Below are 26449 nucleotides of genomic sequence, written 5' to 3'. Positions count from 1 at the left end.
TAACCACCTAATCTCTTTCTGCTAAACACAAGAAGCTGAAAACGCCTAATGCGTCTCCATTACGAAGCGGAATAGAGCACTATATAATTACAGTACTTCAGCAAGCAGGTGACAAGGTAAAACAATGGCAATTAGTGTGTTCACAGAGGCAGGAGGCAGCCAGTAGAGGATAGGATGCTGCTTGACAGTGGGGAGTCTTCTGTGTTTCACAATTGCAGCTCCAACATGTGACCTCAAGTCTCCATCATCACTGCTCTAATGCAATCTATAGCTGCATATATATATATATATATATATATATATATATATATATATATATATATATATATATATGTGTATATATATATATATATATATATATATGTGTATATATATAAAATATATATTTATACATATAATTAATTTCCCTCTATATCATAATTTCACTTACTGGATTTTTTAATCAGTAAATGTGGAGAAATTAGCAACATAAAGATGCCTTAAGGAGGATTATGTGGCTCAGCAGAAGAAATGACGTTGTTATTCAGCCTGCTTATAAAAGGTGATGGTTGTCTCTCTGCTAATTCTTGATGCAGTCGTTTCTATCTTCTCCCCAAAATGCACACAATGAATCCTGGATGTTCTGTTGTATCTGTTTGTTCTAGTCCAACAGAAATTTCCTTTACCTACACTTGTTAAAACTCTTCATATTTCCTACAAACCCTTGAACGCTTTAAGAGCAGTCTCTACATGCCAGCACTCTACATAAGTCTATACACAGTGATTCCCTAATGAAGATGGATGGAATAAGAGCTCATTTTCTCCATGCATGTCTGCAAAATAATACACCCATTGATATTCTTTTAATGTTATCCCAACTTGTCTTAACAAGGTTTAATTCTGCTGCATCACAGGACAACATAACACAACATAAGGAAAGCAAAGGAAATCACTATCTGCCCTGTTCCACATACATGATCTCACAGACGCTTCTGATTGGCTCTTGTCACTGTGATTGACAAGACAAGAGAAAGTAATACCATCCAGCGTGGCTGGTTTTGCTCCCTTGGTTCCTGGCCACGGATGGCTGCGGCATTGTCAGGATTTGAACTTGTGATTTCCTGACACTTTTCTACTGCGCCACTTGTGAACCCTTTGTGAGTTGATTCAGATCAATGGCACCAAAATAGAGGATGCCATCTTCTTTGTTGGATTTGTTGGTGGAAAATAAAAATCCCTGTGCAGGTTAAATGACACCATTTTTGGAATAACTACCTGTTCAGTTCTTTCCTTCTCCACATTTCACCCAGCTCTGCAGTATAAATGCTGTATTGCATCACCCTGGCTCGAGCATAACCTCTTTTTGGACATGATACATGATGTTAGAAGAATTTTCAATTCATTACAAACCTACAGACTCTCATTCCTTCTTCAAATACAATTTTCCCATTTCAAGCCACGGTAAAAATCTGTTCCTTATTCACCGGCTACTGAGACTTTAATCACGTTTGCAGCAAGAATGAAGACATGCTCTAGAAAAGAAATAATGTGTGATTATTTATATAACTGTGAAGTCTGTAAAGAGATGATGCCATGGCTTATGTTACTGCTTTTGAGAGAATGGATGCACTGAACTATAAATAATCCATTACTAAGATGCAATGAACTCCTTTGGTACTCCTGCATCATCTCACTAATAAAAGAGCCACTTGAATTATGGGTAGAACCTTTCTCCAAAATCCTTCAGAACTGTCTGAGACTGCTTCCTTTTATTAATATTAAGCATTTTTGTTAGGAATTATTCGAGTACGGTTGGTGTCTTTATTATTCAAGTACGATTAGTGTCTTTATTATTCGAGTACGGTTGGTGTCTTTATTATTCCAGTACGGTTGGTGTCTTTATTATTCCAGTACGGTTGGTGTCTTTATTATTCCAGTACGGTTGGTGCCTTTATTATTCGAGTACGGTTGGTGTCTTAATTTTTTCTTGACATGTTTACCCACCAGATGCCATACTGTGCATGTTGTGCTAGCAGAAGTGTTAGATTACAACTTTACTCTGCACTATTTTGCACTGTTTTGTCAGTGTTTTCCACAACGTGCATGTTCCTGATGATGAAAATACTGTTTGTCATCTGTTCATGATGATGAATAGTAAAAGTAAAAGCCGATTTTGCCAAATTTAAAATTTTGTTTCTTTGTCTGGTTGTTGAACGAGACAAGAAAAAACACTGCTAGTCTGCTGGACAGCTATGAATACAAATCTAAGAGCTTGACTTCTTGTCCTGAATGGTTGAGCTAGTGATTTTTCTAACCTTATATTGTGCACATGTGCACATTACATCTGTAATCGCTACCCGTTACACAAATTCAGACTGAGTTAGATTCAAATTGAATTTATTTTGCTCTAACAAAGTTTGCATTCACTTATCGGCACTGAGGATTGTGTCATGCTGACATGTGTGTGGGTCTGTGCATCTGGTGGTGTAGTGCAGTTTTGAGTTCTCTAGTGGAGTGTAGCTTAAATATTTGTTTTTATTGACTCATTAACAGTGACACATTCAGTACTGTGTGATAAATGGCACAGGTCTAAAGCAGGTCCCACACTCCACCCACACACATTTTTATTAGGTGCTGAGGAATCACTGAGTGCGTGTGTGTGTATGTGCAGGCAGGCAGGAGAGGAAGAAAGACACTACATGGGAAAGCAGTTGCCGAGAAGTTTGACATCATTTAATACGTCAACCTAGTTTCAGGTCCTGTTTTTCTTTTCTCCTCGCACCCTTTTTAGAAGCGATTTTGGCATTGAAACACGTCCCGCCTCCACAGTGGTCACTGATTGTGGTCATTGTGCTTTATGTGAGTAATGCGAGGACACGGCTGCCCTTTGGGCCGTGATTAGCAGCAAGACTAAGAGGTTTAAGGACTATGTACAGTTCTCTGTTCTGTGAAGAGGAGGTGAAATCTTTGATGAAATTCCACCCACTTCATCACATAATCCTGTTCATTTCAGATGTTGCATAACCGTTCCTCTATTTCATCTCCTTTCTTTATTTATATCATCTCATCCCTGGTTATGTGCAATATTATCTTCCTGGCCTCCTTTCCTCCTGTCGGTCCCCCCCCCCCCCCCCCCCCCCCCACTGTGCGTCAGTCAGCTGTATGGTAGCTGAGGAAAAAGGATGCAGAGCTGCTTGTTGGCACCTCTCTCGCAGACCATCTGGAAAAGTAGGGGGCTATGTTCTTGGCTGAATCCCTCAAAGCTAGCCATTACTGTTTCTGTACACACACGCATGGTGGGACTCCAGGATGTGGCTGTGGCATGTGTGCAGCTCTGCTAGTCTTTTTATAAAGCCTTGTGGCATGATTGTGTGGATTGATGTGAATTCAGGGTATTTTGTTTTGGAAAGACTCGGTACTTTAAAGAAAACCTTCAACTACCACAGTGTTATCCTGCTCAGATATGATTATTCTGTGCACTGTTCGCCTTTCCTCTTAACAACTGTGCACTGTAATGATTTAGAAACCCTGATTTATGATTTATAAACCATTTTCCAACGTTCCCTTTAGAGTTGGAGTCCTCTCAATGTTTCTTCCTCATGTCGCCTCAGGGAGATTTTCTTCTGTTGTCTCTGGCTTGCTAGTTACGGCTCTAATTCTAAACCTACATCCAGAAAGCAAATTCTGTAAAGCTGCTTTGTGATGATACCTGCTGTTAAAAGTACTATACAAACTATATTGAGTTGAAATGAATAAGCTGTTGGTGAGAAGGATTGTATTGTGTGTATCTAACTGGCGATATGCGTGTCTGTGCATGTGTGAACAATCTCAGATGGAGCATCGACACCGTAAAAAGGACACGCCGGTCCCAGCCAGCACACATCACCTGTTTGTGCACATGAAGAGTCTGATGAGCTTGAACTTGGGCGAGGATCTGGATGTTTTCTTCTACATCTACGATAGCAGAGAGAGTCGACCTCTCAGGTGAGCCGCTAGTACATCACAACACAGAGGAGCTGTTCGTTCATTATGCAATCTTTTATTCACAGTTTGGAGTTTACTGCTGATTGTTAATGTTGTGATTTGGTGTGACTTTTGCAGTTTCTTAATGGTGCATTAGGAAAACTTCACCAAGATTAGGTCTCTAAAATTTAAGTCGGTGAAGTCAACAAGTTCAACTAGAGTTAGCATTTGCACAGAGTGTGACATGACTTTCAAGTATCATAAACATTGTTCGTTGCATTGGAGTTAGCTAGCATTACATGGTTCATCGAAAGCATTGCCTTACCTGGCCCTTCAAGTGATAAAAACTTGATTCATTATGTAAACAAGCCATCCAAAAAAATTTGAAGCTTTATACAAGACTGCTTTGCATACCTGTTGAGAAGCGATTATGCATCCAGCTTCACTGCGGAGTTATGGTGCATTTGGGAGTGGCTACAAAAAGACTGACAGAAGACCCATGTGAACAAAAACAAGCACTCTGGGTTATAACACAGTTTTCCAAACAGGTTCTCTCTGCATCTTTAACCATAATATTCATACAGTTTGAACGATGTGTACATGATTTATATCCTCCTGGCAGTGGATTTGTTGAGAAAGTTTTAAACTGGTTGTCAGAATGATTTCCAACCATTTTGTTTTGATCCTCTCTCATGGATTTTACTTCCTTATGAGTACAGTGAGAAACAAGTCTAGGGTTATGGAGTCTACCTCATCCTGAGAAAAGAGGTGTGTGTTGAGCCTTTCAGAACTGGAAATTTTGGCAGTGGTGTCTCAGCCGTTAAGGGTCTGCGTTACTGATCGGAAGGTCGGGGGTTCAAGCCCCAGCACCGCCAAGCTGCCACTGTTGGGCCGTTGAGCAAGGCCCTTAACCCTCTCTGCTCCAAGGGCGCCGTATCATGGCTGACACTACGCTATGACTTCCTAACAAACTGGGATATGTGAAGAGAAGTATTTCGCTGTGCTGTTATGTATAGGTGATGAATAAAGGCTTCTTCTTCTGCTTCTGCTTCTTCTTCTTCTTTTTCTTATTCTGCTTCTTTCTCTTCTTATGAGAAAGGATTCAATGATTTATTAACATCCATTGAGTCTTAATAAATCATCTCAAACTTCCACCTTCATCATCTTTTTGTTGTCATCGGTTAAAGCGAAACTCCACCCTAAAGCACATTTCATGGGTCTGTATTGAATGATGTGTGATGTGCTAGTGATCATGGTAGTTGGTGCTGTATTTTCATTATTCCAGTGAGACGTTCGTGGTTGTGTCCTATGCTATGCTGATGTTATATTGCTAGCACAGTTGAAATGACGTTTAATAAGAGAAATTTGAAGATTTCAAACATAAGTGAAAACAGCCAGGATTAACTGTTTGTTTTTTTCCCCCCACTCATTTACGTCTATGACTTATGATTTTCCAGTAATGTTTTATGTATTGATGAGACCTCCTAAGTAGAAGTAGTGAAGACAGCAATGCTGGACTCAAAGTTCCTGAATGACAGGAGTTGCGCCAAGTTAAAGCAGAGATTCAGCGTGTCTAGTTCGTGATCTATGAGATGACAAGTGTGATGGCGCTGATGGATATTGGCATGAACGTTGAGACTTTGGAAGCTGATTTGTTTGAGTGTACAGGTGAGGAGGTGAGAGAGCTACACAGACAAATCAAAAACAGCAGGTAGTTGACTGGCATTGTGGGTAATGTAGGAAATGTAGGAAACTAAACTTTCAATGGACCAGCATGTTAATAAATGGACTCATTAGAAGACAAATCAAGGATGCCAGTGAACATGTTAATTATTCACATTCATTTTGTTTAGGAGTTCCTTTAACACTCTACTGTGTGCTGCCTTATCACAGTCTCTTTGTATAGAATACAGCAGATTAGGTATGTTTTTGTTGGGTAAGTTGACAGGGTTAACACTAGAATAAATGTTGTGTGTCCTCATCTGATGGACCTCAGGGTCTGAAATTGTGTTCCACGGCTCAGTGGCAGCTCCATGCATATTCCAGTACTCATTTCTATTTTGATATTTTACTATACTGCCTTGCGTTTGAAAAAGGGATCTAATCACCTTTTCCTGTGGATGATTTTAAAAAATAAATAAATAAATAAATAAATAAACTAATTAAAAATGAAAGAAATTGCTGTGTCACTTCACATTATACTGAAATTCTTTTCCCAGCTCCTCATATTTAAGCAGGACATTGTTTACTGACTCACGGGCATTTGGATCAGTTTGCAATTTCCATTTTATAAGAGGATGAATTCCAGTAATTGGTGGCTTGAGTCAGACAGGCACTAGAGCAATTGTTTGAGGATCCTTTCTTTTTTTTTTTTTTTTTCTTTTCTTTGGGTAATGAACAGGTTATTGCTTGATGGATTAGAGTGTTGTCAAAACCATAGGAAATATTCTCACCTAGGTGAAGATGTGAAAAAAAGAGCCACATCTTTTATAATGTGTGTGTGGGTTTAGCTCTCCCAGCTATTGTTAATTATGGACTCTGGCAGACTTAGCGGAGCGATACGGCTGCTCCGGCTCTTCTCCGATGGTCTGTGTGTTGGGGGATTTGTATCTCATCCTGCTGTTGCCTTCAAGGAGAATCTGCTAATGGCTCTCTTCCAGGATGGCTGCTCAGCTGGCTGGCTTCCAGCTAATTATTCTCTCGGCTATAGCGTGAGGTTGGCGTTCGGGTCCAGATGGCATGACAGCGCCCAATCTTTCCATACCGCTGCCAGAGACACTCAGGTTCAAACCAGGCAGGTTGCTGGGAATTCAGTCAAAGAGCCGTTCAGCTCTTAACCTTCGCGCTGACATGATATACACCCCTGACTCGTATTATAGCTCTCCAAAGCAGCATGTTTACACTTAGACTCACGTTATCATGTTCTCTCTCCTCTGGGCTTTGGATGACTGTTGCAGCAAGCCTAATCCTATCTCCTCGTGGCTCACACACAACATGCAGCTGTGTGTGTGTGTGTGTGCGTGTGCAGAAGGAGGAAGAGGCAATCCACTTTCTTTCCATCCACAGAGGGATTAAGATGTGGAGCTACTGCCTTTTCATATAGAGACCAACAGGGAAGAACAGATGTCATTGTGTATTCCTGGGGGTATGTGTGTGTGTGTGTGTGTGTGTGTGTGTGTGTGGGTGTGGGTGTAGAAGAGCCCTGCATCTCTGTTGCACAGAGCTGGATTTATCGGCAGCACTGAGTGGCAGGCTTCAGGATAATGACTTCCCCTCTCTTTTCCCGGGGGGCCGTTTTTGTCACGGTTTATATCTTCAGCACTGTGCACGGGGATCACTTATGGGCATGCTTAATTTACCGAGCCGTGTCCGCAGAGGTCATTTAATTCACGGCTCCTGTCTGAATGCGTCATCTGACAATCACACACACCATGGGAGTAAATATCAAGTTCCGGCAGAAGCGCTTGGGGAATATGCGCTTCAGTTATGGCAATCAGACCAACTGATGTGTGATCCGTGTGATAAGAATCCTTCAGTGACCACATGCTGCTGTTCCGGAAGTGCTGCTGAAGCCTTATCACTGTACACACAACCCACACACTACACTTCAACCTAATTGAAAACTGCAAATTCAGTTACACACAGTTAATAAGCAGCTGTGTGTATATTTTTGTGTGTGAGTGCACGTGTTTATCTGTTGGCTTTAGTTATGTACAGTGTGCGAGAGACAGTTAAGCTGTGTGTGTGTGTGTTATGGAGGTCTAATTGCTGTACTACTGTCTATTACAGAGTGTAATGGGCTCCACTACATGAGCAGACTGCTTTCCTCTGCTTATCACACTGCTGTGAAAGTCACGTAACCGGATTACATGACCACTTGGCAGGAGAGAGTGTGTCTCTGTGTGTCTATTTTGTGTGCATTTCTGTCCATGTGTCTGTTTCTGTGTTTGTCTCTGTGTGTATCTGTGTCTTCGTATGTATTCGTCTTATTGTATGTGTGTCACTGTGAGTGTCTTTCTTTGTGTGTGTGTGTCTTTCTTCATGTGTGTGTTGCTGTGTCTCTCTCTCTCTCCCTCTTTCTCTCATGCTCCCTCTTTCTCTCTCTCTCTCTCTCTCTCCCTCTCCCTCTTTCTCTCACTCGCTCTCTTTCTCTCACTCTCTCTCCCTCTTTCTCTCACGCTCTCTTTCTCACTCTCTCTCTCCCTCTTTCTCTCACGCTCTCTTTCTCTCACTCTCTCTCTCCATCTTTCTATCTCTCCCTCTTTCTTTCTCTCCCTCTCTCCCCCTTTCTCTCACGCTCTTTCTCTCACACCCTCTCCCTCTTTCTCTCACGCTCTCTTCCTCTCCCTCTTTCTCTCACTCTCTCTCTTTCTCTCACTCTCTCTCTCCCTCTTTCTCTCACGCTCTCTCTCTCCCTCTTTCTCTCACTCACTCTCTCCCTCTTTCTCTCACGCTCTCTCTCTCTCCCTCTTTCTCTCACGCGCTCTCTTTCTCTCTCTCTCTCTCTCTCTCTCTCCCTCTTTCTCTCACTCTCTCTCTCTTTCTCTCACGCTCTCTCTCTCCCTCTTTCTCTCACTCTTTCTCTCACTCACTCTCTTTCTCTCACTCTCTCTCCCTCTTTCTCTCACGCTCTCTCTCTCCCTCTTTCTCTCACTCTCCCTCTTTCTCTCACGCTCTCTTTCTCTCTCCCTCTTTCTCTCACGCGCTCTCTCTTTCTCTCTCTCTCTCTCTCCCTCTCTCTCTCTCTCTCCCTCTTTCTCTCACTCTCCCTCTTTCTCTCACTCGCTCTTTCTCTCACTCTCTCTCTCCATCTTTCTATCTCTCCCTTTCTTTCTCTCCCCCTTTCTCTCACGCTCTCTTTCTCTCACACCCTCTCCCTCTTTCTCTCTCCCTCTTTCTCTCACGCTCCCTCTTTCTCTCTCTCCCTCTTACTCTCACTCTCTTTCTCTCACGCTCTCTATCTCACTCTCTCTCCCTCTTTCTCTCACGTTCTCTTTCTCTCACTTTCTCTCTCCATCTTTCTATCTCTCCCTCTTTCTTTCTCTCCCTCTCTCCCCCTTTCTCTCACGCTCTCTCTCTCACACCCTCTCTCTCTTTCTCTCATGCTCTCTTACTCTCACTCTCTCTCTCCCTCTCACTCTCACACTCTCTCTCTCACTCTCACACTCTCTCTCTCACTCTCTCTTTCTTTCTCTCACTCTCTTTCTTTGTCTCACTCTCTCTCCCTCTTTCTCTCACTGTCTCTCTCCCTCTTTCTCTCACTGTGTCTCTCTATTTCTCTCCCTCTTTCTCTCACACTCTCTCTCTCACTCTCACACTCTCTCTCTCACTCTCTCTTTCTTTCTCTCACTCTCTTTCTTTGTCTCACTCTCTCTCCCTCTTTCTCTCACTGTCTCTCTCCCTCTTTCTCTCACTGTGTCTCTCTATTTCTCTCCCTCTTTCTCTCACACTCTCTCTCTCCCTCTTTCTCTCCCTCTCTCTCTCCCTCTTTTTCTCACTCTTTCTCACTCTCTCTTTCTCTCACTCCCTCTTTCTCTCCCTCTTTCTCTCACTGTCTCTCTCCCTCTTTCTCTCATTCTCTTTCTCTGGTTGTGTTTGTTTGTGTGGCTCTGTCTGGACAGCACTGGAGTGCACTGCATGCCATATGTCCTGTACACACTCCAGTTTTTCTTCCATTTTAAGTTCACAGTGTGATGAGTTATGAACTTATTCAGATTTTTAATAGAATGTCTCACATCTGATTAAAAAAATAAGATTCTCTCTCACTCCTGCACTGATGCACAAAATGTTACAATTAGACATTTATGATCTGTTTTAAAAGTAGACAATGGCCATATTGGGTAAACTAGATAAATAGTATAAACTGCAATGCATAAAGAATGTTTTATGCTGGCGGGTTGCCTGAGGACTCGCACTGCTACTTCTGATAACATTCAGAGATCTGTGTTTGCAGATTTGCCTGTCCTGCCTATTTTAAAAGGCATTATTTGGCGTGACGTCTGCTCCAGTTTCTCATCAGCTCAAAATCAATGTAGAAACATCATTTGAGGATGTGAGATTAACTGAACTAATGTTTTAGCAGAAATTGTGAATTAAACGAGTTTTCAATTGTAGATCCATGTGAAGCGATTTGGTTTCAGCAACGCTGGCCTGTAAATAATTGAGCTGCAGCGATTCCTCTCCCATGTGGGTTACTACGGAGCAATCAGTTTTCTGTGTGTTTAAAAACCATTCGTCTCGGTGATGAAAAACACGATGCTTTGTGAAGCCTTGGGACCACATTGGTGCTCTTTGTCTCTCCTGTACTATCTGTCTCTCATTTTCTCTTTTCATTTCCCCCTCTTTGCCATCCCTCCCCTCCAGTGAAAGGTTCTTTGTGAGGCTAAATAAGAACGGAGTGCCCAAGTCTCCAGAGAAGACAGAGACACACTGTACCCTTTTTGTGGTGAGTGTTAAGAGAGTGTCAAAACAATTCTACTAATTGCACAAAGAGAAGGCTTCTGCAGCGTTGCAGCAATTTGTGTCCATTAAAGATTGCTCTGTTTTCATTTAGGACTTGGGGAGCAGTGACCTGAGAAAAGATGTGTATATTGTTGTTCACATCATTAGGATAGGTAAGAGTGCTCATTTATTTAGTTGCATTTAATGATTTATACAGCTCTTTCATCTATACTTATCCATCTGGTACCCATTAGCAGTGGTTGGAATGGGAATAAATTTGTGTGTGTGTGTGTGTGTGTGTGTGTGTGTGTGTGTGTGTGTGTGTGTGTGTGTGTAGGGAGGATGTGTGCCGGTGAGAAGAAGAACACATGCAGCGTGCAGTACAGGCGTCCGTTTGGCTGCGCTGTGGTCAGCATCGCAGATCTTCTCACTGCTGATACGAAAGACGACCAGGTCCTCAAAGTCTATGCGTGAGTGATGCACCATCACTCCTGCCTTATTCATTGCATAGACACGATGGATGGACACAGATATACATGCTTATGGACACACATACAGACACAGATGTGGCAATGAAGTGTTTCTTGTTTCTATTGACCACTCTTGGTAAAATTCAGTATGATTTATTGAATCCAGTTGTCAGATATCTCACTGCATTATTGCACTGTTCGTTCATTTAATGCGTACTATTTCCAGTGGACTGCGCAGAACGCGTGATAATCTTTTTTAAAGCCTAAGACAGCAGGACTCCAGTGAAGCCGTTTCTATAAGCTCCTATGGCAGATTCAAATACTGTGTCTTAATGGGAGTGAAGATTAACGCTGATTGGACAACAGGCTTTTAATATGTCACTAACTTTTACAATGAAATTTAACTAGTTTGTAGCAGCTTAGCTAACAGACCAAACAAACATCAAACAGCTAAAATAGAATACACACCGACATACAATAAATAACAGATAAAACTAAAATAAAAGATTTTTAATATAAAAGAACATTCACACACATACTAGGGATGGGTGATGTATCGATATAAGATTATGCAATATCGTTGGTATGGTGATGTTTTTAACGTTTTTAATAATTACAAATTAAATGGTACTGAATGGATGTCATTGATTTTACTTAATTTTTTTTTAAAAAACATAATCATCTTTGTGTTGTCTTCAGTTCATCCATTTTTTTTTTGTTTAAATTACTACTGTTTTGCGAACAGTTTGTTAGTTAAATTAAATATCCTGATGCGCATCGTGTATCGTAGAAATGTCCTCAGGTGTTGTGATATGATATTTTTGTCATATCGCCCAGCCCTAAATATATACAGTACTGTGCAAAAGTTTTCAACACATGCAAAGAAATGCTGTAGAGCAAAGATGCCTTCAAAATAATGAAATTAAATGTTCCTACATAAATTTTTTTTTAAAAATACTGTAAAGAGCAGTACACAGTAGTAAATGAAATAAAGTCAATATTTGGTGTGACAAAAAAACATAAATAGTATTCTCCGGTACAATTAGTGCAGTTTTATAAGCAAATGAGCTGTAAGTTTTATTGAGCATTTTGCAGAACCAGACACGGTTCTTCTGGAGACTTCTGACTGTCGCACTTGCTTCTTATTTTTGCAGCAAAATCCGGAAGCCTTCATTGTGTTTTGTCTGAAAAGTGTCTCTTACCTATAATATGCTGCTTTCTTTATTGGCATACAAACATTTTATTTAGAGCTAGAAAACTAATGTTTGGGAATCTAAAATGTTTTTGTACTGACTTGATAATGTAGAATTCATAAAATAAAATAATAATAAAAAAAACTATAACAAAGTTTGTACTAAAAAATATATGCAGTACTGAACATACCAGAGTTCCCGTTAGCCGGAAAATACAGATAAAATCAAAAACTGCCAGACACAATGTCCGGTAAAAATATTTAAATAAAGCAGATATAAGTTGGACAAAGTACGCTTGCATTTGCATCTGTGCAATTATTCTTTTCACATGCTTCTCCTGTAAATTGTACTCTGCTTTGCTTGCATTATTCAACTCATTCAACTACACACACGCACATGTCTTTGTGCTGCTTGTCTCTCTCTCTCTTTCTCTCTCTCTCGTTATGGGAGGGACTGAAAGCACAGACACACACAAGGAAATTCAGACTGATCCAACACAGGTCAGAATCACACGTTACCTGCCAATTCGACCCGCCTCTTCTACATCCACAGCTAACGCTCAACCACGTCCTCGCCCCCACAATCGCATATACTATGTGTAGTCCAAAACATTACAGTACAAAATAAACATCGGAATGAGATGACCGGATTTTTTCCTGTCTGTCCGCTAAACTTTATCATTCCCGGACACGTTGGCCGGCACCAAAATTTCTTAGTGGAAAAACTGATACAGCGTTGGAAGAAATGGATATGTTTACATTTTGACTTTCAAAACTGCCCAAATGGCTTACTACAGCTTTAATCTGTGTCTTGGGAAACTGCAAATATTGCAGAGGTTCCTCACATTAAATATGAAGCCATATAAAACACCCAATGACCATTCAGTGGCACTGAAATCACCATAGACGCGTTTAGTAGCATGACCTACATTGCATTAAAGTGGGCAGAATAAGCTATTTAACCTGGGCACACAAACACACACACATTGTAGGTATATATGCAGTGGTGCGATATGTAATACATTGTGAATATGGAAATGTCTGATTTTATTGCTCCATGCTCTGTATTGCAGATGTAACACTGAGAGTGATTGGAGTCAAATCCACGACAACATCATAAAAAAAGTGAACTCCAGATATAACCTGTCAGGATCCAACACAGGTAAGTTCCACATCCACACCTAGGAAAGGTCTGGAGGTATTGACTGAACTCGATATCACCATCAGTTTAGAAGAGCTTTAGCTGAGGAGCTTTCTGCTGGAGTTGCTATGGAGTTTCTTCCTGCAGTTCATAGAGCAGTATTTACTCAGCAACAACTTCACCTAGAAACAGCATGAGGCATGTAGGATTTAACGGCATAACAGGTAGTGCTATGTCTCTCACACAAGCTTGATTTCACTTGATTTAAGGGCTTAGTTGAGAGTTAGAATAAAGGCGGTGTCATGGTGGCTCATGCATGCATTAATTGTGTAATTATTTATGCTAGTTAAGTGCTGTATTTCACAAACAAAGAGAGATAGCTTAAGAGATTTACATATGATGTGTGCAGAATGGATTTGTCAAAGATCTTCAGTTTCATTCAATTTTGACTCGCTCCCATAATTGTTGGTAGCATCAAATACGTGGATCTTGAATAATCACAAGCCGTATGAGTGAATACATTAAATCCAGTGACTGACACAAAATCATTTACTCGACTGTCTTATCAGCACTGATGTGTAGCGTCTGCCTGGCGAGCGAGAATAACTCATGTCCTGCAAAATCCCCACTGACTGATTCATTCTGAATAAATAGAGATGTGATTTCTTCACATGGGAATTGACGTGTAGAAAGTTGTATTAATTTTAATTAACCACTGACTGGGAAACGCTTAGTGAGCTCATATTAATGTGCATGGAATGATAATTAATTATTGATCATTTCTGCATTGTTGCATTAATCTCCATACATATTACGCGTATTACATGATTGTAGGCCGAGACATTGAAAGGGGCGTAATTTGATCTTATTAACACCATTGCTGGATTTAATATGTTAAATCTTATATTTGTATAATGGAAAAACATGAATTAATACATGCCTCTCTTTGTGTTTTAACCTTGTCTGTATGACTATGAATGTATGTTTGCGTGCGTGCATGTGTGTGCGTGCACGATTGCTTATTGATTGTTTGTTCTGTCAGGGTAACTGGGTTTCCTCTCTAGCTGTGTGCACTCAATGAATTGCCATGTATAATTAAGTGTTAGTTAGTCCAAGTATTGGGTTTATTCTTAATCATGGACATTTCAGGTTCTCTTTGTTAAATACTGATTACAGGACATGAAACTTGTAGACCCTTATAACACTGATTAGCATACCTGCCATGTAAGACGACGTGTAATATTCTAGAAATGCTTGGCTGCTTTGTCCTTTGCATAAGTATCTCTCTGTTACACTGAGTTTTGTCAAAATGTTTCAGTGATATATTTATACACCATGAAAAACCTCTGCTCTTATCCACAAGTGCTGTGTGTGCACATGGCTGAAATGTGTGAGCCTTCCCTTATAGAACAGAAGTTAGACAAGAGAAGTGAAAGTATGTATAAAGCACAGAAGAAGGGAGTGCAGCAGACAGAAAAGGGGGCACTCAAGCTTCCTGTATAAGGTTGATGCTATACTGCTCTGATCAGGTAAATTTTCAGTCTGATTTTCTCGACTGATACTCCTACACTCAGTTTTGGGCAGTAGTGTCACTACTTCGGTGCCAAGTGCTACTTTTTCGCAGTTAAATTCTACATAATGTGGATGCCCCATTGTTTCATTTTCTAACATACAACATTAGATATTAATTACTTTAACTTATACGGCACTGTGCAAAAGTCTTAGGCATGCTGTTTATTTTATTTAGTACAAACATTGTTATAGATTTTTATTTTATGACTTCTGCATTATCGAGTCAGTACAATAACTTTTTAGATTCCCAAACATTAGTTTTCTAGCACAAAATGAAATGTTACAGAAAAATGCTTCTATGCCAGTAAAGAAAGCAGGATATTACATAAGAGACCATTTTTCAGACAGAAAACATAATGAAGGCGGCTGGGTTTTGCTGCAAAAATAAGAAGCAAGTGCGACAGTCAAACTCTCTAGAACTGTGGCTGGTTCTGCAAGATGCTCAATAAAACTTGCAGCTAATTTCCTTATAAAACTGCACTAATTGTACTGGAGACTAATTTTTTTTTTTAAAGCAAAGGGTTGTCACACCATATATTGACTTTGTTTCATTTATTACGCTTTACTGCTCTTTGTAGTATTTTTTTTTAATGTATAAACATTTCATTTGATTCTTTTTGAAGGCATCTTTGCTTTACAGCATTTCTTTGCATGCGAGTAGTAAGTCTTTTGCACAGATATCTCTTATATTTGCACTGTATATCTCCTGCTGGTTGCCTGAAGTCACTGTTTGATTGGCAGTTGCTGGCTGCAAAAGAGACGCTCAGACACTGACCTGAGAAAAACAGAAACTCTGAAATCAAAGTAACTCCGTGCCAATGCTAGTCCAGTTTTATGTTATGTGACTGAAATGCCTAAAAGGGATTGTAGTTATAATGTAAGCCTTTGCAAGACAAAGTACTGAACTACATTTTGGACAAATAATGTGTGATGTTATGTATGTCAGAACACTATGCAGTGCAGTATTTCCTCTATGCACAAGTAGAACTTTAGAAACACGAGATGCGACATACCTGTTATGTTTGTTGTGTCTCCAGGCCTAGCAGTGACTCTCCAGTTACTCCACGGGGACATTGAGCAGTTGAGGAGGGAGTACATGGTCATTTTCTCCCGGGGTGTGTCCATCACCAGGAAACTGGGCTTCTCTGACATCATCATGCCAGGTGAGGAAACCCAACATCTGTCTGTGTTGTTCCAGGATGTCAGTAATAGATCAGTGTTGGACTATACAAAGCTCTAGATATAGATATACACAGATGTAGATATTATATGGGGGGAAAAAAGTGGAATTGATGCCTCCTGAATCACATGTCACTGTATTCATTTCCACACTAATGTTTTCCAGTAACTTCCACTACTTTTCATGGCAGAACTCAAATTGTCTGCTTCTGAGACTATGGGTATGCACATATATTAGAAGTACAAAATTCAGTTTGACATGATAAACTAATTAAGGCAGGGTTTCAAATATTCAGGCCACACCTAGTTTATATGAGCTATATATAAGCTGATTTGAGGCATGTACATAGGAAATAAGTGTGCTCTTTTGGCTAGCTTTTAGTCAGTAGCTCCAGGATTGTTGTCTGGTTTCAGTTTTCTGTATGTGGCTTGATATCTTTGCCTTGTACAGTCATTAAGAAAATGTACACCCTTAATGTAATATATATATATATATATATATATATATATATATATATATATATATATATATATATATATATATATATAATATATTTACTGTGTGCATTTGGCCATTACCTTAGCAACAGTTGGTATGACAGCAAAGCTCTCAGTGAGAGAGCACACAGTGAGCGGACGCACACGTGAGCAACGGTAGTTTTTTTTTCTTTTTTTTTCTTCTGCAGATTCTCCATTGCCTCAGTGCTGTACTTCTCCAGAAGCTATTTATTTAGGGAAGTTTAGCACAGTTCTGTTTTCTTCAGTGTTCACCTTCCCCTTTATCCCAAGCTGCCTGAAGCAGACTGGCCACCCATGCATGGAGCTGTCTGGTCTATAATTAGTTCCCCCTTAGAGCAGCAGGCTTTCTCTTCAGTGGGATATTGCTGCTCTGTGCTACAATGGAGTAACGTACTTATAGACTTTCACTCAACCTTTGGCCTCTTTTTTATTTTATTTTTTTGATCGAGTTTTTGAACACCAGTGGAGGAACAGTGCTTGTGCAGCACTTTTGCCCTGTGTGTTTAGGTGTGGATGGGTGATGAGAACAGAGAAGGTATGACAGTGAAGGCCTTCTTCCTGTCTGTATGAATAACAATGTGTGTCTTGTCTGTAGTGAGGCACAGGACGCACCTGTTGAAAGCAATATTGTAGGTCAGTGTGGTTTTGTGTGCATGCCCTGGGTGTGTATGCGTGCATAGAAGTAATGGTAGTTTCAGTTTGTGTGTGTCAGTTGAAAGTACTCAAATGTGTGCTCACGGGGGTGGACAAATCAGTAGCCTTAGCTGGGTTTTTTTTTTTTTTTTTTGGGTGCTTGGCTTGCAGAAATGTAGGTTCAACAAGAACAGAACGAAAACCTTACTTCCTGTTGACTTTCTGGAAAAACAAGTTTCCATTTGGTATTTTCATGTTTAAATGTAATGCACTTTACTGCAGTGTGACCCACCTCAATATTGTAACTGTAGCACAGGCCTCATGAATCCCACCATCTGCTGCACTACACATATCTGTGGAGGTGCTGTTTGGTTGATGGTAAAATGGTTTATACTAAGCAGATTAATTAATGTATATGGATGACAGACCATCTTTTTATAATTAGGAACACTGATGAAATAAATAAAGTGCAGTGTAAAACTATGATGTAACTCCTGCTTACTGCACGCAGACATCATATAGTTAAACATATGAAGAGAAGACACTAGAGAGACTGGGATAATATCTTTTTATATGTAATGTGAGGACAGAACATATCTCATTGCTCAAACAATGCTCAGTGTCTTGCTGACTTTTTGCCACAAACACGATGTGATACATGATCATATATATGATTTTGTTTCCTTTGATACATGACAATCTAATTATTACAGTGGTGCTTGAAAGTTTGTGAATCCTTTAGAATTTTCTATATTTCTACATAAATATGACCTAAAACATAATCAGATTTTCACACAAGTCCTAAAAGTAGATGACAAGAACCAAATTAAACAAATTTGACAAAAATATTATACTTGCTCATTTATTTATTGAAAGTGATTCAATATTACATATCTGTAAGTGGCAGAAGTATATGAACCTTTGCTTTCAGTATCCGGTGTGACCCCCTTGTGAAGCAATAACTGTAACTAAACGTTTCCAGTAACTGTTGATCAGTCCTGCACATCGGCTTGGAGGAATTTTAGCCCGTTCCTCAGAACAGAACAACTTCAACTCTGGGTTGTTGGTGGGTTTCCTCACATGAACTGCTTGCTTCAGGTCCTTTATTTCTATTGAATAAAGGTCAGGACTTTGACTTGGCCATTCCAAAACACTAACTTTATTCTTCTTTAACAATTCTTTGGTAGAATAACTTGTGTGCTTAGGGTTGTTGTCTTGCTGCATGACCCGCTTTCTCTTGAGATTCAGTTCACAGACAGATGTCCTGGCATTTTCCTTTAGAATTTGCTGGTATAATTCAGAATTCATTGTTCCATCAATGATGGCAAGCCGCCCAAACCATGATCTTACCAGTGTTTCACAGATGGAATAAGGTTCTTATGCTGGAATGCAGTGTTTTCCTTTCTCCAAACATAATGCTTCTTATTTAAACTGAAATGTTCTATTTTGATCTCATCCGTCCACAAAACATTTTTCCGATAGCCTTCTGGCTTGTCCATGTGATCTTTAGCAAACTGCAGATGGCCAGCAGTGTTCTTTTTGGAGAATGGTGGCTTTCTCCTTGCGACCCTGTCATCCCCACCATTGTTTTTCAGTGTTCTCCTAATGGTGGACTCATTGGTGGAACATTTAACATTAGCCAATGTGAGAGAGGCTTTTAGTTGCTTAGACGTTACCCTGGATATGTGTGAAAATTTGATGAATTTTAGGTCCTATTTATGCAGAAATATAGAAAATTCTATTCAAACGTTCAAGCAGCACTGTATATTATGTTAGCTAGATAGGGTCATACTGCAACTTTAGTTTTCCCCATGGGCTAGATTAATGAATTTAATATTTGTCCACTCTTCACATAAATTTAACAAAGAATAAGCTTCATGCAAAAATACCTTTACAACAACATTTATTTTGAATCGGTCAAGCAACATGATGTAATCTAAATCTTACATCACAGACACTGTAAACTAGCAAACTTAACTCAAATCCAATTACAAAACTAAGTGAAATAGCTGAAATACCACATTGATAGGAATTGAGATCAAGTTAAAGAGAAGCAAAACAGTATTAAACAGTAAACTCACCTGCCTTTGCTCCTGCATGTCTGTCATAAACTACAACACTGATTTTTCCAAGCTTTTTTCCTCCCATGTAAGTTCATTTCTTGTTCTCTTGCTTTGAAGTGTCAGGATTTTTTTCTATCCAAATGCTGCATACTCCGAGTTTAATTCAACTCAGTAGGGATAATCAGCCCACAAAGAGAGTCCAATTTTAGCTCAAACAGGCATCTACGATATGTATATATGATGTGAACTGAATAGTTTGTGTTGCTGCTGTGGTGGTCTGTGTGCATTGTGACTCAAATGCACATGCACAATATATATGCCAAAATTGTGCACATACTTTAATACAAATGTTTTATGGGGCACATTATTTTAGTTAATGGAGCATTCTCTATGATTAATCAGTTTTGAATCCAGCTGAGCCATGAGTCGGCTTAACAGTTTACTAGACTACATGGAAATGTAGCTACTGTGTAGTATTTCAGATGAGCTGCTATTTAAGCTTATTCTACAAGTGTTATTAACTGATCCAATAATCTACTATTTTATGTGTAAAAACCTAATATATACTTTGCACAACATTTCATGCATTAACCCCCATCATCTGTCTGCTTTGTCTCAGGGGAGATGAGGAACGATCTGTATGTCACCCTGGAGAAAGGAGAGTTTGAGAAGGGAGGGAAGACAGTAGCCAGAAATGTGGAAATCACCGTTTATGCACTGGATGCTGATGGACAGATTCTCCGGGTATTCAGTTTTACACGGCCTTTGGTTAAAATTTTGCACGTTAACACCTCTGTTGTATATGTGCTATTAGTATTTATAGAATTAACCTCAATAAGCATGCAATACCAAAACCATGCAACAGTGCAGCAAATCTAAACAAACATGACAGGCTTATTTTCACGCTTACCGATAGTGCTATTGTTGGCTTGTGGTTTTCCTGGTTCAATGGAAAATAAGAGTTGATGGGCAGCATGCATCACTTCTTTGCTTACTTTGTGTGTGTGTGTGTGTGTGTGTGTGTGTGTGTGTGTGTGTGTGTGTGTGTGCATGCATGTATGTGTGCTGGTCTGCAGGGCTATGTTGCAGCGGGTGCAGGTGAGCCGGGGGCTGATGAGTACCACTCCTTTGTGCTGTACCACAACAACAGCCCACGCTGGGCCGAGCAGATCAAGCTGCCCATCCCCGTCGACATGTTCCGCGGCTCCCATGTCCGCTTTGAGTTTCGCCACTGCTCCAGTAAGAAGGCTTGTTAGATCCTTTATTACACTGACACTTCTATATCCTACACATACAGCTGACTATTTGAGCTGTGTAGGATACGATAATGTGAATTCATCAAAAAAAAAAAGTTCATTTCAAACCCTGATGAGATTTCCTACATAAGGATGTCTAATTTTATCCAGAAAGGGCTGTTATGGGTGCAGACTTTCATTCTAACCAAGCAGAAGCCATGCCTCTTAATCTTCCACTGGAATGAAAGCTGGCACCATTTGTGGGTAAAATTGGGCACCCCTGATGTAATGAGATGAGATTCAACAGTGTTATTGTGCAGTGTTACTTGTACAGAGACAATAAAAAAAAAATGAAATCTGAAAATGCAAACTATGACATGTTATTTTGTGTGTTTGTCTATTCCTTAGCTAAAGACAAAGGGGAGAAGAAGCTGTTCGGCTTCTCGTTTGTCCCTTTAATGCAGGAAGATGGACGAACTCTGCCTGATGGCACCCATGAGCTTATTGTTCATAAGGTATTTCCTTTCAGCTCATATACATAATGAACATGTAAGTTTTTCGTGACTGAGGTTTTTTTTTTCTGCCATTGAATGTTTATTGTTTATACAGTATGTTTTGATATTCCTGCCACCAGTATGCCAGGTTCAAGCAGTGATTTTGTGCAAATGAATATGCTTGAGGAACGCTTGGGATACAAGGGTTGTGCAGATTGCTGTTTGAAGGTGTCTCTTGCTAAATTAAGATTTTAGATTACAGTATGAATTTACAGAAATAGCACAAAAATGAGCTCTGTTTGTCCCCAGGTCAGCTCAGATGGCAGTATATTGCATGCATCTGTGACCGCTTTCTTAAATATGGCATCAAATAAAAAGAAACACACACACAACATAACCACTCTCATGAGTAAAGACACTGCCGCGTGCCAGGAGAGACACGTTCGTTTAAGGAAAATGAGCAAACCTCTCATTATTTTCTTCCACAACAAGAAAAGCCAGTGATTTTTAAGTTGATGCGACTCCATACATAAAGCGCTTTCGCTGCTGAGCCAAATATTCAGCAGAAAGTACATTCAAACACCAACAATGCAATAAACAGATCTTTTCAGTGGGCTTGTACAAAGAAAGAAAGAAAGAAATCGTCTTTCCACTAAATGCTGACACAAACGTCATCCCTAGTTTTAACCACATCCTCTTACGCTCGTGTGTGTGGCTGTCCTTCAAATAACACATGCTGCACGGACATCTTCATATGTCAAAAATATGCTGTGATTTTGAGTGTCAGCATGGTGATAAGTGCAAAGGCTTTACTAGAATAGAGAAATATATGTACAGTGTACACACTCAAAAAAGAGGGAAATTTGCTTAATATATAAGCACTCTTAAGCCTCAGTGTTTGTGATGACAGTACAAACTAGCGCTAGGCGATATGGCCAAACAACTGTACCATGATAACGTGATAAAATATCAAATATTACCTTTGTGCAACAAAATACACTTGAAGCAGTTTCTTTGAAAAAAATCATTAAAAAGGAATTATAAAGTATCTGTGGTGGTTTATTTCTGGAGTTTTTTTAATCCATGTTTATAATATTTTGGTCACTTTGTTTTCAGCTTTACAACTTATTATATACAGCTTGTTTTATTGTTAGTTTTTTTTTTTTTTACTACAGTTACAGCCCTTGATGTGGGTGAAAGTGGGTCGTTTTTACTCTAGTGGGCAGGTTTTATGCTCATGGACAAGAGTGGGTGATTTTTTTTTTTTGTTTTTACTCTCGTGTGGGCGTGAGTGGGTGTTTTTTTTACTCGTGTTGGTGGGAGTGGATGTTTTTACTCTCGTGTGGGCGTGACTGGGTGTTTTTTTTTTTTGCTCGTGTTGGTGGGAGTGGGTGTTTTTATTCTCGTGTGGGCGTGAGTGGGTATTTTTTACACTGTGGCTCAGGTTTTAGAGCGGGTTGTCCACTAATTGTAGGGTTGGCGGTTCGATTCCCGGCCCACGTGACTCCACATGCCGAAGTGTCCTTGGGCAAGACACTGAAACCCAAGTTGCTTCCGATGGCAATTTAGCACCTTGCATGACAGCTCTGCTACCATTGGTGTGTGTGTGTGAATGGGTGAATGAGACACAGTGTAAAGCGCTTTGGATAAAAGCGCAATATAAGTGTGCATTTACCATTTACTCACCTGTGGGTGGGAGTGATTGTTTTTTACACTTTTGTGGGCAAGAGTGGGTGTTTTTTACTCACCTGTGGGTGGAAGTAGGTGTTTTTTACTCACCTGTGGGTGGGAGTAGGTGTTTTTTACTCACCTGTGGGTGAATGTGGGTGTTTTTTACTCACCTGTGGGCGGGAGTAGGTGTTTTTTACTCACCTGTGGGCGGGAGTAGGTGTTTTTTACTCACCTGTGGGCGGGAGTAGGTGTTTTTTACTCACCTGTGAGTGGGAGTGGGTGTTTGTTACTCACCTGTGGGTGGGAGTGGGTGTTTTTACTCACCTGTGGGTGGGAGTAGGTGTTTTTTACTCACCTGTGGGTGGGAGTGGGTGTTTTTACTCACCTTTGGGCAGGAGTAGGTGTTTTTTTTACTCACCTGTGGGTGGGAGCGGGTGTTTTTACTCACCTGTGGGTGGGAGTGGGTTTTTTTTACTCACTTGTGGGTGGGAGTGGGTGTTTTTACTCACCTGTGGGTGGGAGTGGGTTTTTTTTACTCACTTGTGGGTGGGAGTGGGTGTTTTTACTCACCTGTGGGTGGGGGTGGGTGTTTTTTACTCATGTGGGTGGGAGTGGGTGTTCTTTTTACTCGTTTGGGTGGGTGTTGGTGTTTTTACTCACCTGTGGACAGGAGTGGGTGTTTTTTACACACGTGGGGTTTTTACTCATGTGGCTGGGCGTGGGTGTTTTTTACTCACCTGTGGGCGGGAGTGGGTGTTTTTGCTTTGATGTGGGTAGGAGTGAGCATTTTAGGTGAAAATTAAGAGTTAATGTCTGCCTTCTTTTTTTCCAAGTGTGAGGAGAACGCTAATCTTCAGGACTGTGCTCGCTACCTCAATCTACCCGTCTTCAAAACCAACCAGTCGGGCAACAACCAAGCTGTGAAAAGCAGCAAGGAGTCCTTCTGGATCACCTCATTCCTCTGTTCCACAAAACTCACTCAGAATGGTACACTATTCTCCTCATATTGTGTGTGCCTGGATGTGTGCTGGAATACCTCTCATTGTATAAGAACATTACACAGTATGTGGTTTCTGCATGGCTTGTGTGTTATACTGTGAGATTTTAGGACGTTAAACAGCAGCAGGATTAGCAGTGATGCAGAGATAACATATTGCACCGCTTGCTCTGTGCAGGTGATATGCTGGATTTGCTGAAATGGAGGATGCACCCTGAGAGGATCAGTGACAGCCTGTCCAAACTGAAGGCAATTGATGGCTCTGAAATAGTTAAGGTAGACTACACTCACAATCTATCACAATTTATTTATATAGCACGTTTAAAACAAGACGAGTTGACCAAAGTGCTTTACACTCAAAGTTACCATACACACACACTTAAGCATATACAATATAACACTTGAACACCAAATCTAATACATTTAAGGACAGTTATACCCAGAGTAAAGAGGAGTCTTCAATAGTGATTTAAAAGATTCAGTTTCATCACAAGCTCTAATGTAGACCAGGAGGCTGTTCCAGAGACGGGGAGCTGCATCAGAGAAGGCACAATCTTCTTCTTTAGATTTCATTCGTGACTTTGGAGCACTTAAAAGAAAACTGTGTGGATCTTAAAAGTCTAGGTGATTGATATAACTGTAGAAGATCTGTAATATATTCTGGTGCCAATCCATGTAAACTCTTGAATACCATTAAAATACCATATATTGAACCCTGTATTTAACTGGGAGCCAGTGCAGGGAAGCAGTCACTACTGCACGACTACACTGCATTTACACTTCACTAATGAGCGTGTCACTAGCCATACTCTCTGTTTAACTATTGCAGAAAGAATGGCTAGTGCCCTTGGGTCAAAATTAAGTTAGCAAAGAAATTTGTAGAAGCAAAGCATTTAGCATGATTGAGAATTCACATTATTAAGTAACAACAAATAGTAAACTAGTGTATTTTAATATATTATTAGTGAACAAAAACACAAGTGATATTAATATTGTCTAACTTGTTTGCCAGCCCTTTTCCTTTTAATTCCTTACATCCTCATCCATATCTTCTAAACAGTTTTTGGATGCTCCAAGTTATAATATTCTTCTCGATATAACTATTCCAGTTATCATACGTTGCCTTCTTGAGGTCATTTTTGAAGACCGGGTCAAGGCAAAACTTTGTATTTTGGCAAAAACTCTTGTATTTTGTTTTGTGTTCTTCACAAACATTTCATTTTAACATCATAGAGTTTTATTATCGGGTAGATAAGCAGTACAACGGAGGTGCATTATATTCTTTGTTCACCCATAAACCATGGACCATGGGGATGCAAACTTTTGCAGTGAACTATATCTGTTTTATGTTTCTAACTGAAATCGTATGTCTCCCAGTTCTTACAGGATACACTGGACACGCTCTTTGGAATCTTGGATGAGAGCGCGCAGAGATATGGTCTCAAAGTCTTTGATTCTCTTGTAAGTTTTAAAATCAGTGTCAGTTGTACCTTCAGCTTGGTACAATTTTAGCCTTAGGATATTTATGTTTAAAAAAAAAAAAAAAAAAAGTAATTGTAACAACATGTCCTCTTGCAAATTTGCTACTCAGTATCTGATTAATGTTTAACAGAGAGCTCTTGTGGATCTGTGCAACACATGGTGGTGAATTTTGGTTCATCAGAGCTCAACTTTATGTGAATTTGCAGCATTTTTAGCCATTCAGGCAAAATCATCAACTTAAATTGCTTCTAAACATTATACGATTTGAGGCCCTGTGTTTTCACTTCATTTATTATGTGAAATAATACACAAGTGTTGTTGCACAGCTTAATTCAGATGCAGCTTATAAGGTTATTTGCTATCATACTACAATGCTGTTGTATTTACAAATCTGAAGGTGTGGATTCATTTTCCTTTCTTAGGGATGTTCCACAACATAAAATGTAATCAACCATACGTACACGTAGTTTTATGTGTAAACCATACGTACACAGGTTTCTATGCGTTGAATGGGATTTTTGAAGTTTTGCTTATGTGTAAGGATGTGTGTATGTTTCCGCACACTCCTGACGACGCATGTGCATGAACTCCTAGTGGTAGAAAAGTGTGATGTCAGGTAAACTGACTATGTGGAGCTTCTATATCTTCTAAGTACTGTCTATCATATCAGCATAACTGAGAGAGTAATTACTGATTTCAATGCTCATAAGATGCAGACAGATGTAAAATCGTATAAAAAGAACATGTATAGATCGATCAGAAATATTCCTCATTTGAAGATTTGGCTCTTGTAGCTTTGCGGAGGACATTTGTTTTTAGCACCACTGTAAAATCTATGCTGAGCGTGAGAAGTGGATCATCAGTCGATTTCGTTTGCCCAGTGCCGTTTTAGTTGGTCGCTATTTAAGGGCTTTTAGCTACGAGTAGATTTCAAAGAAAAATTGGAGCTTGTACTGGCAACCAACTACGAGTTGAATAATGACGCATTTTATCTTTGTTCATATAGCTCACGCTGCAATACATTACATTTCCAAATTGTAGAATAAGCAGTGGAAAAACAGCAAAGATCATGAATTTTCATGCCAATGCGGAGTTTCTAAATGTAATTGGAGAATTAAAATGCACGCACATACTCTTTTTTTTAATTCGTTATTTATTAGACACACTCGTAAAAGTGCCAAATAAACCATTTTTGTTTTGCTCTGCTTCATGCAACGATATCTTTACTTCATAGTTATTGAAGTTCATCATTTGAGACCTTTTGGCATGTTCTATGTCATCTGAAACAAGCAGCACCGCGAGTAGGCTACTGTGCATTTTACAGGGAAGTAGTTTACCACTTACCGTTTACCATCTTTATGCAAATGAGAATCCACATCCACAAGTACATCAATTAAAATCAGTGGCCATTGCGTACA

The 26449-nt window shown here is 39.9% G+C and overlaps 1 protein-coding gene across 2 annotated transcripts in view; it reads left to right on the top strand.

Moving 5' to 3' along the window:
• dock4b (dedicator of cytokinesis 4b) overlaps positions 1–26449 on the top strand; it is a 111523-nt gene that overhangs the window by 41296 nt on the left and 43778 nt on the right. For both annotated transcript variants that reach the window (XM_053650738.1, XM_053650739.1), the window contains exons 8-19: positions 3812–3963; positions 10306–10387; positions 10496–10556; positions 10721–10853; positions 13119–13207; positions 15796–15921; positions 19772–19896; positions 20229–20391; positions 20796–20902; positions 23386–23539; positions 23728–23825; positions 24927–25010. In XM_053650738.1, coding sequence (XP_053506713.1) covers positions 3812–3963; positions 10306–10387; positions 10496–10556; positions 10721–10853; positions 13119–13207; positions 15796–15921; positions 19772–19896; positions 20229–20391; positions 20796–20902; positions 23386–23539; positions 23728–23825; positions 24927–25010 — 1374 coding nt within the window. The remainder of the gene's footprint in view (positions 1–3811; positions 3964–10305; positions 10388–10495; positions 10557–10720; positions 10854–13118; positions 13208–15795; positions 15922–19771; positions 19897–20228; positions 20392–20795; positions 20903–23385; positions 23540–23727; positions 23826–24926; positions 25011–26449) is intronic.

The sequence above is a fragment of the Ictalurus furcatus genome, chromosome 19 (assembly GCF_023375685.1).
Source record: "Ictalurus furcatus strain D&B chromosome 19, Billie_1.0, whole genome shotgun sequence".
Classification (NCBI taxonomy): domain Eukaryota; kingdom Metazoa; phylum Chordata; class Actinopteri; order Siluriformes; family Ictaluridae; genus Ictalurus; species Ictalurus furcatus.
Note: the sequence above shows the minus strand (reverse complement) of the source record. Positions and strands in the feature narration are given on the sequence as shown.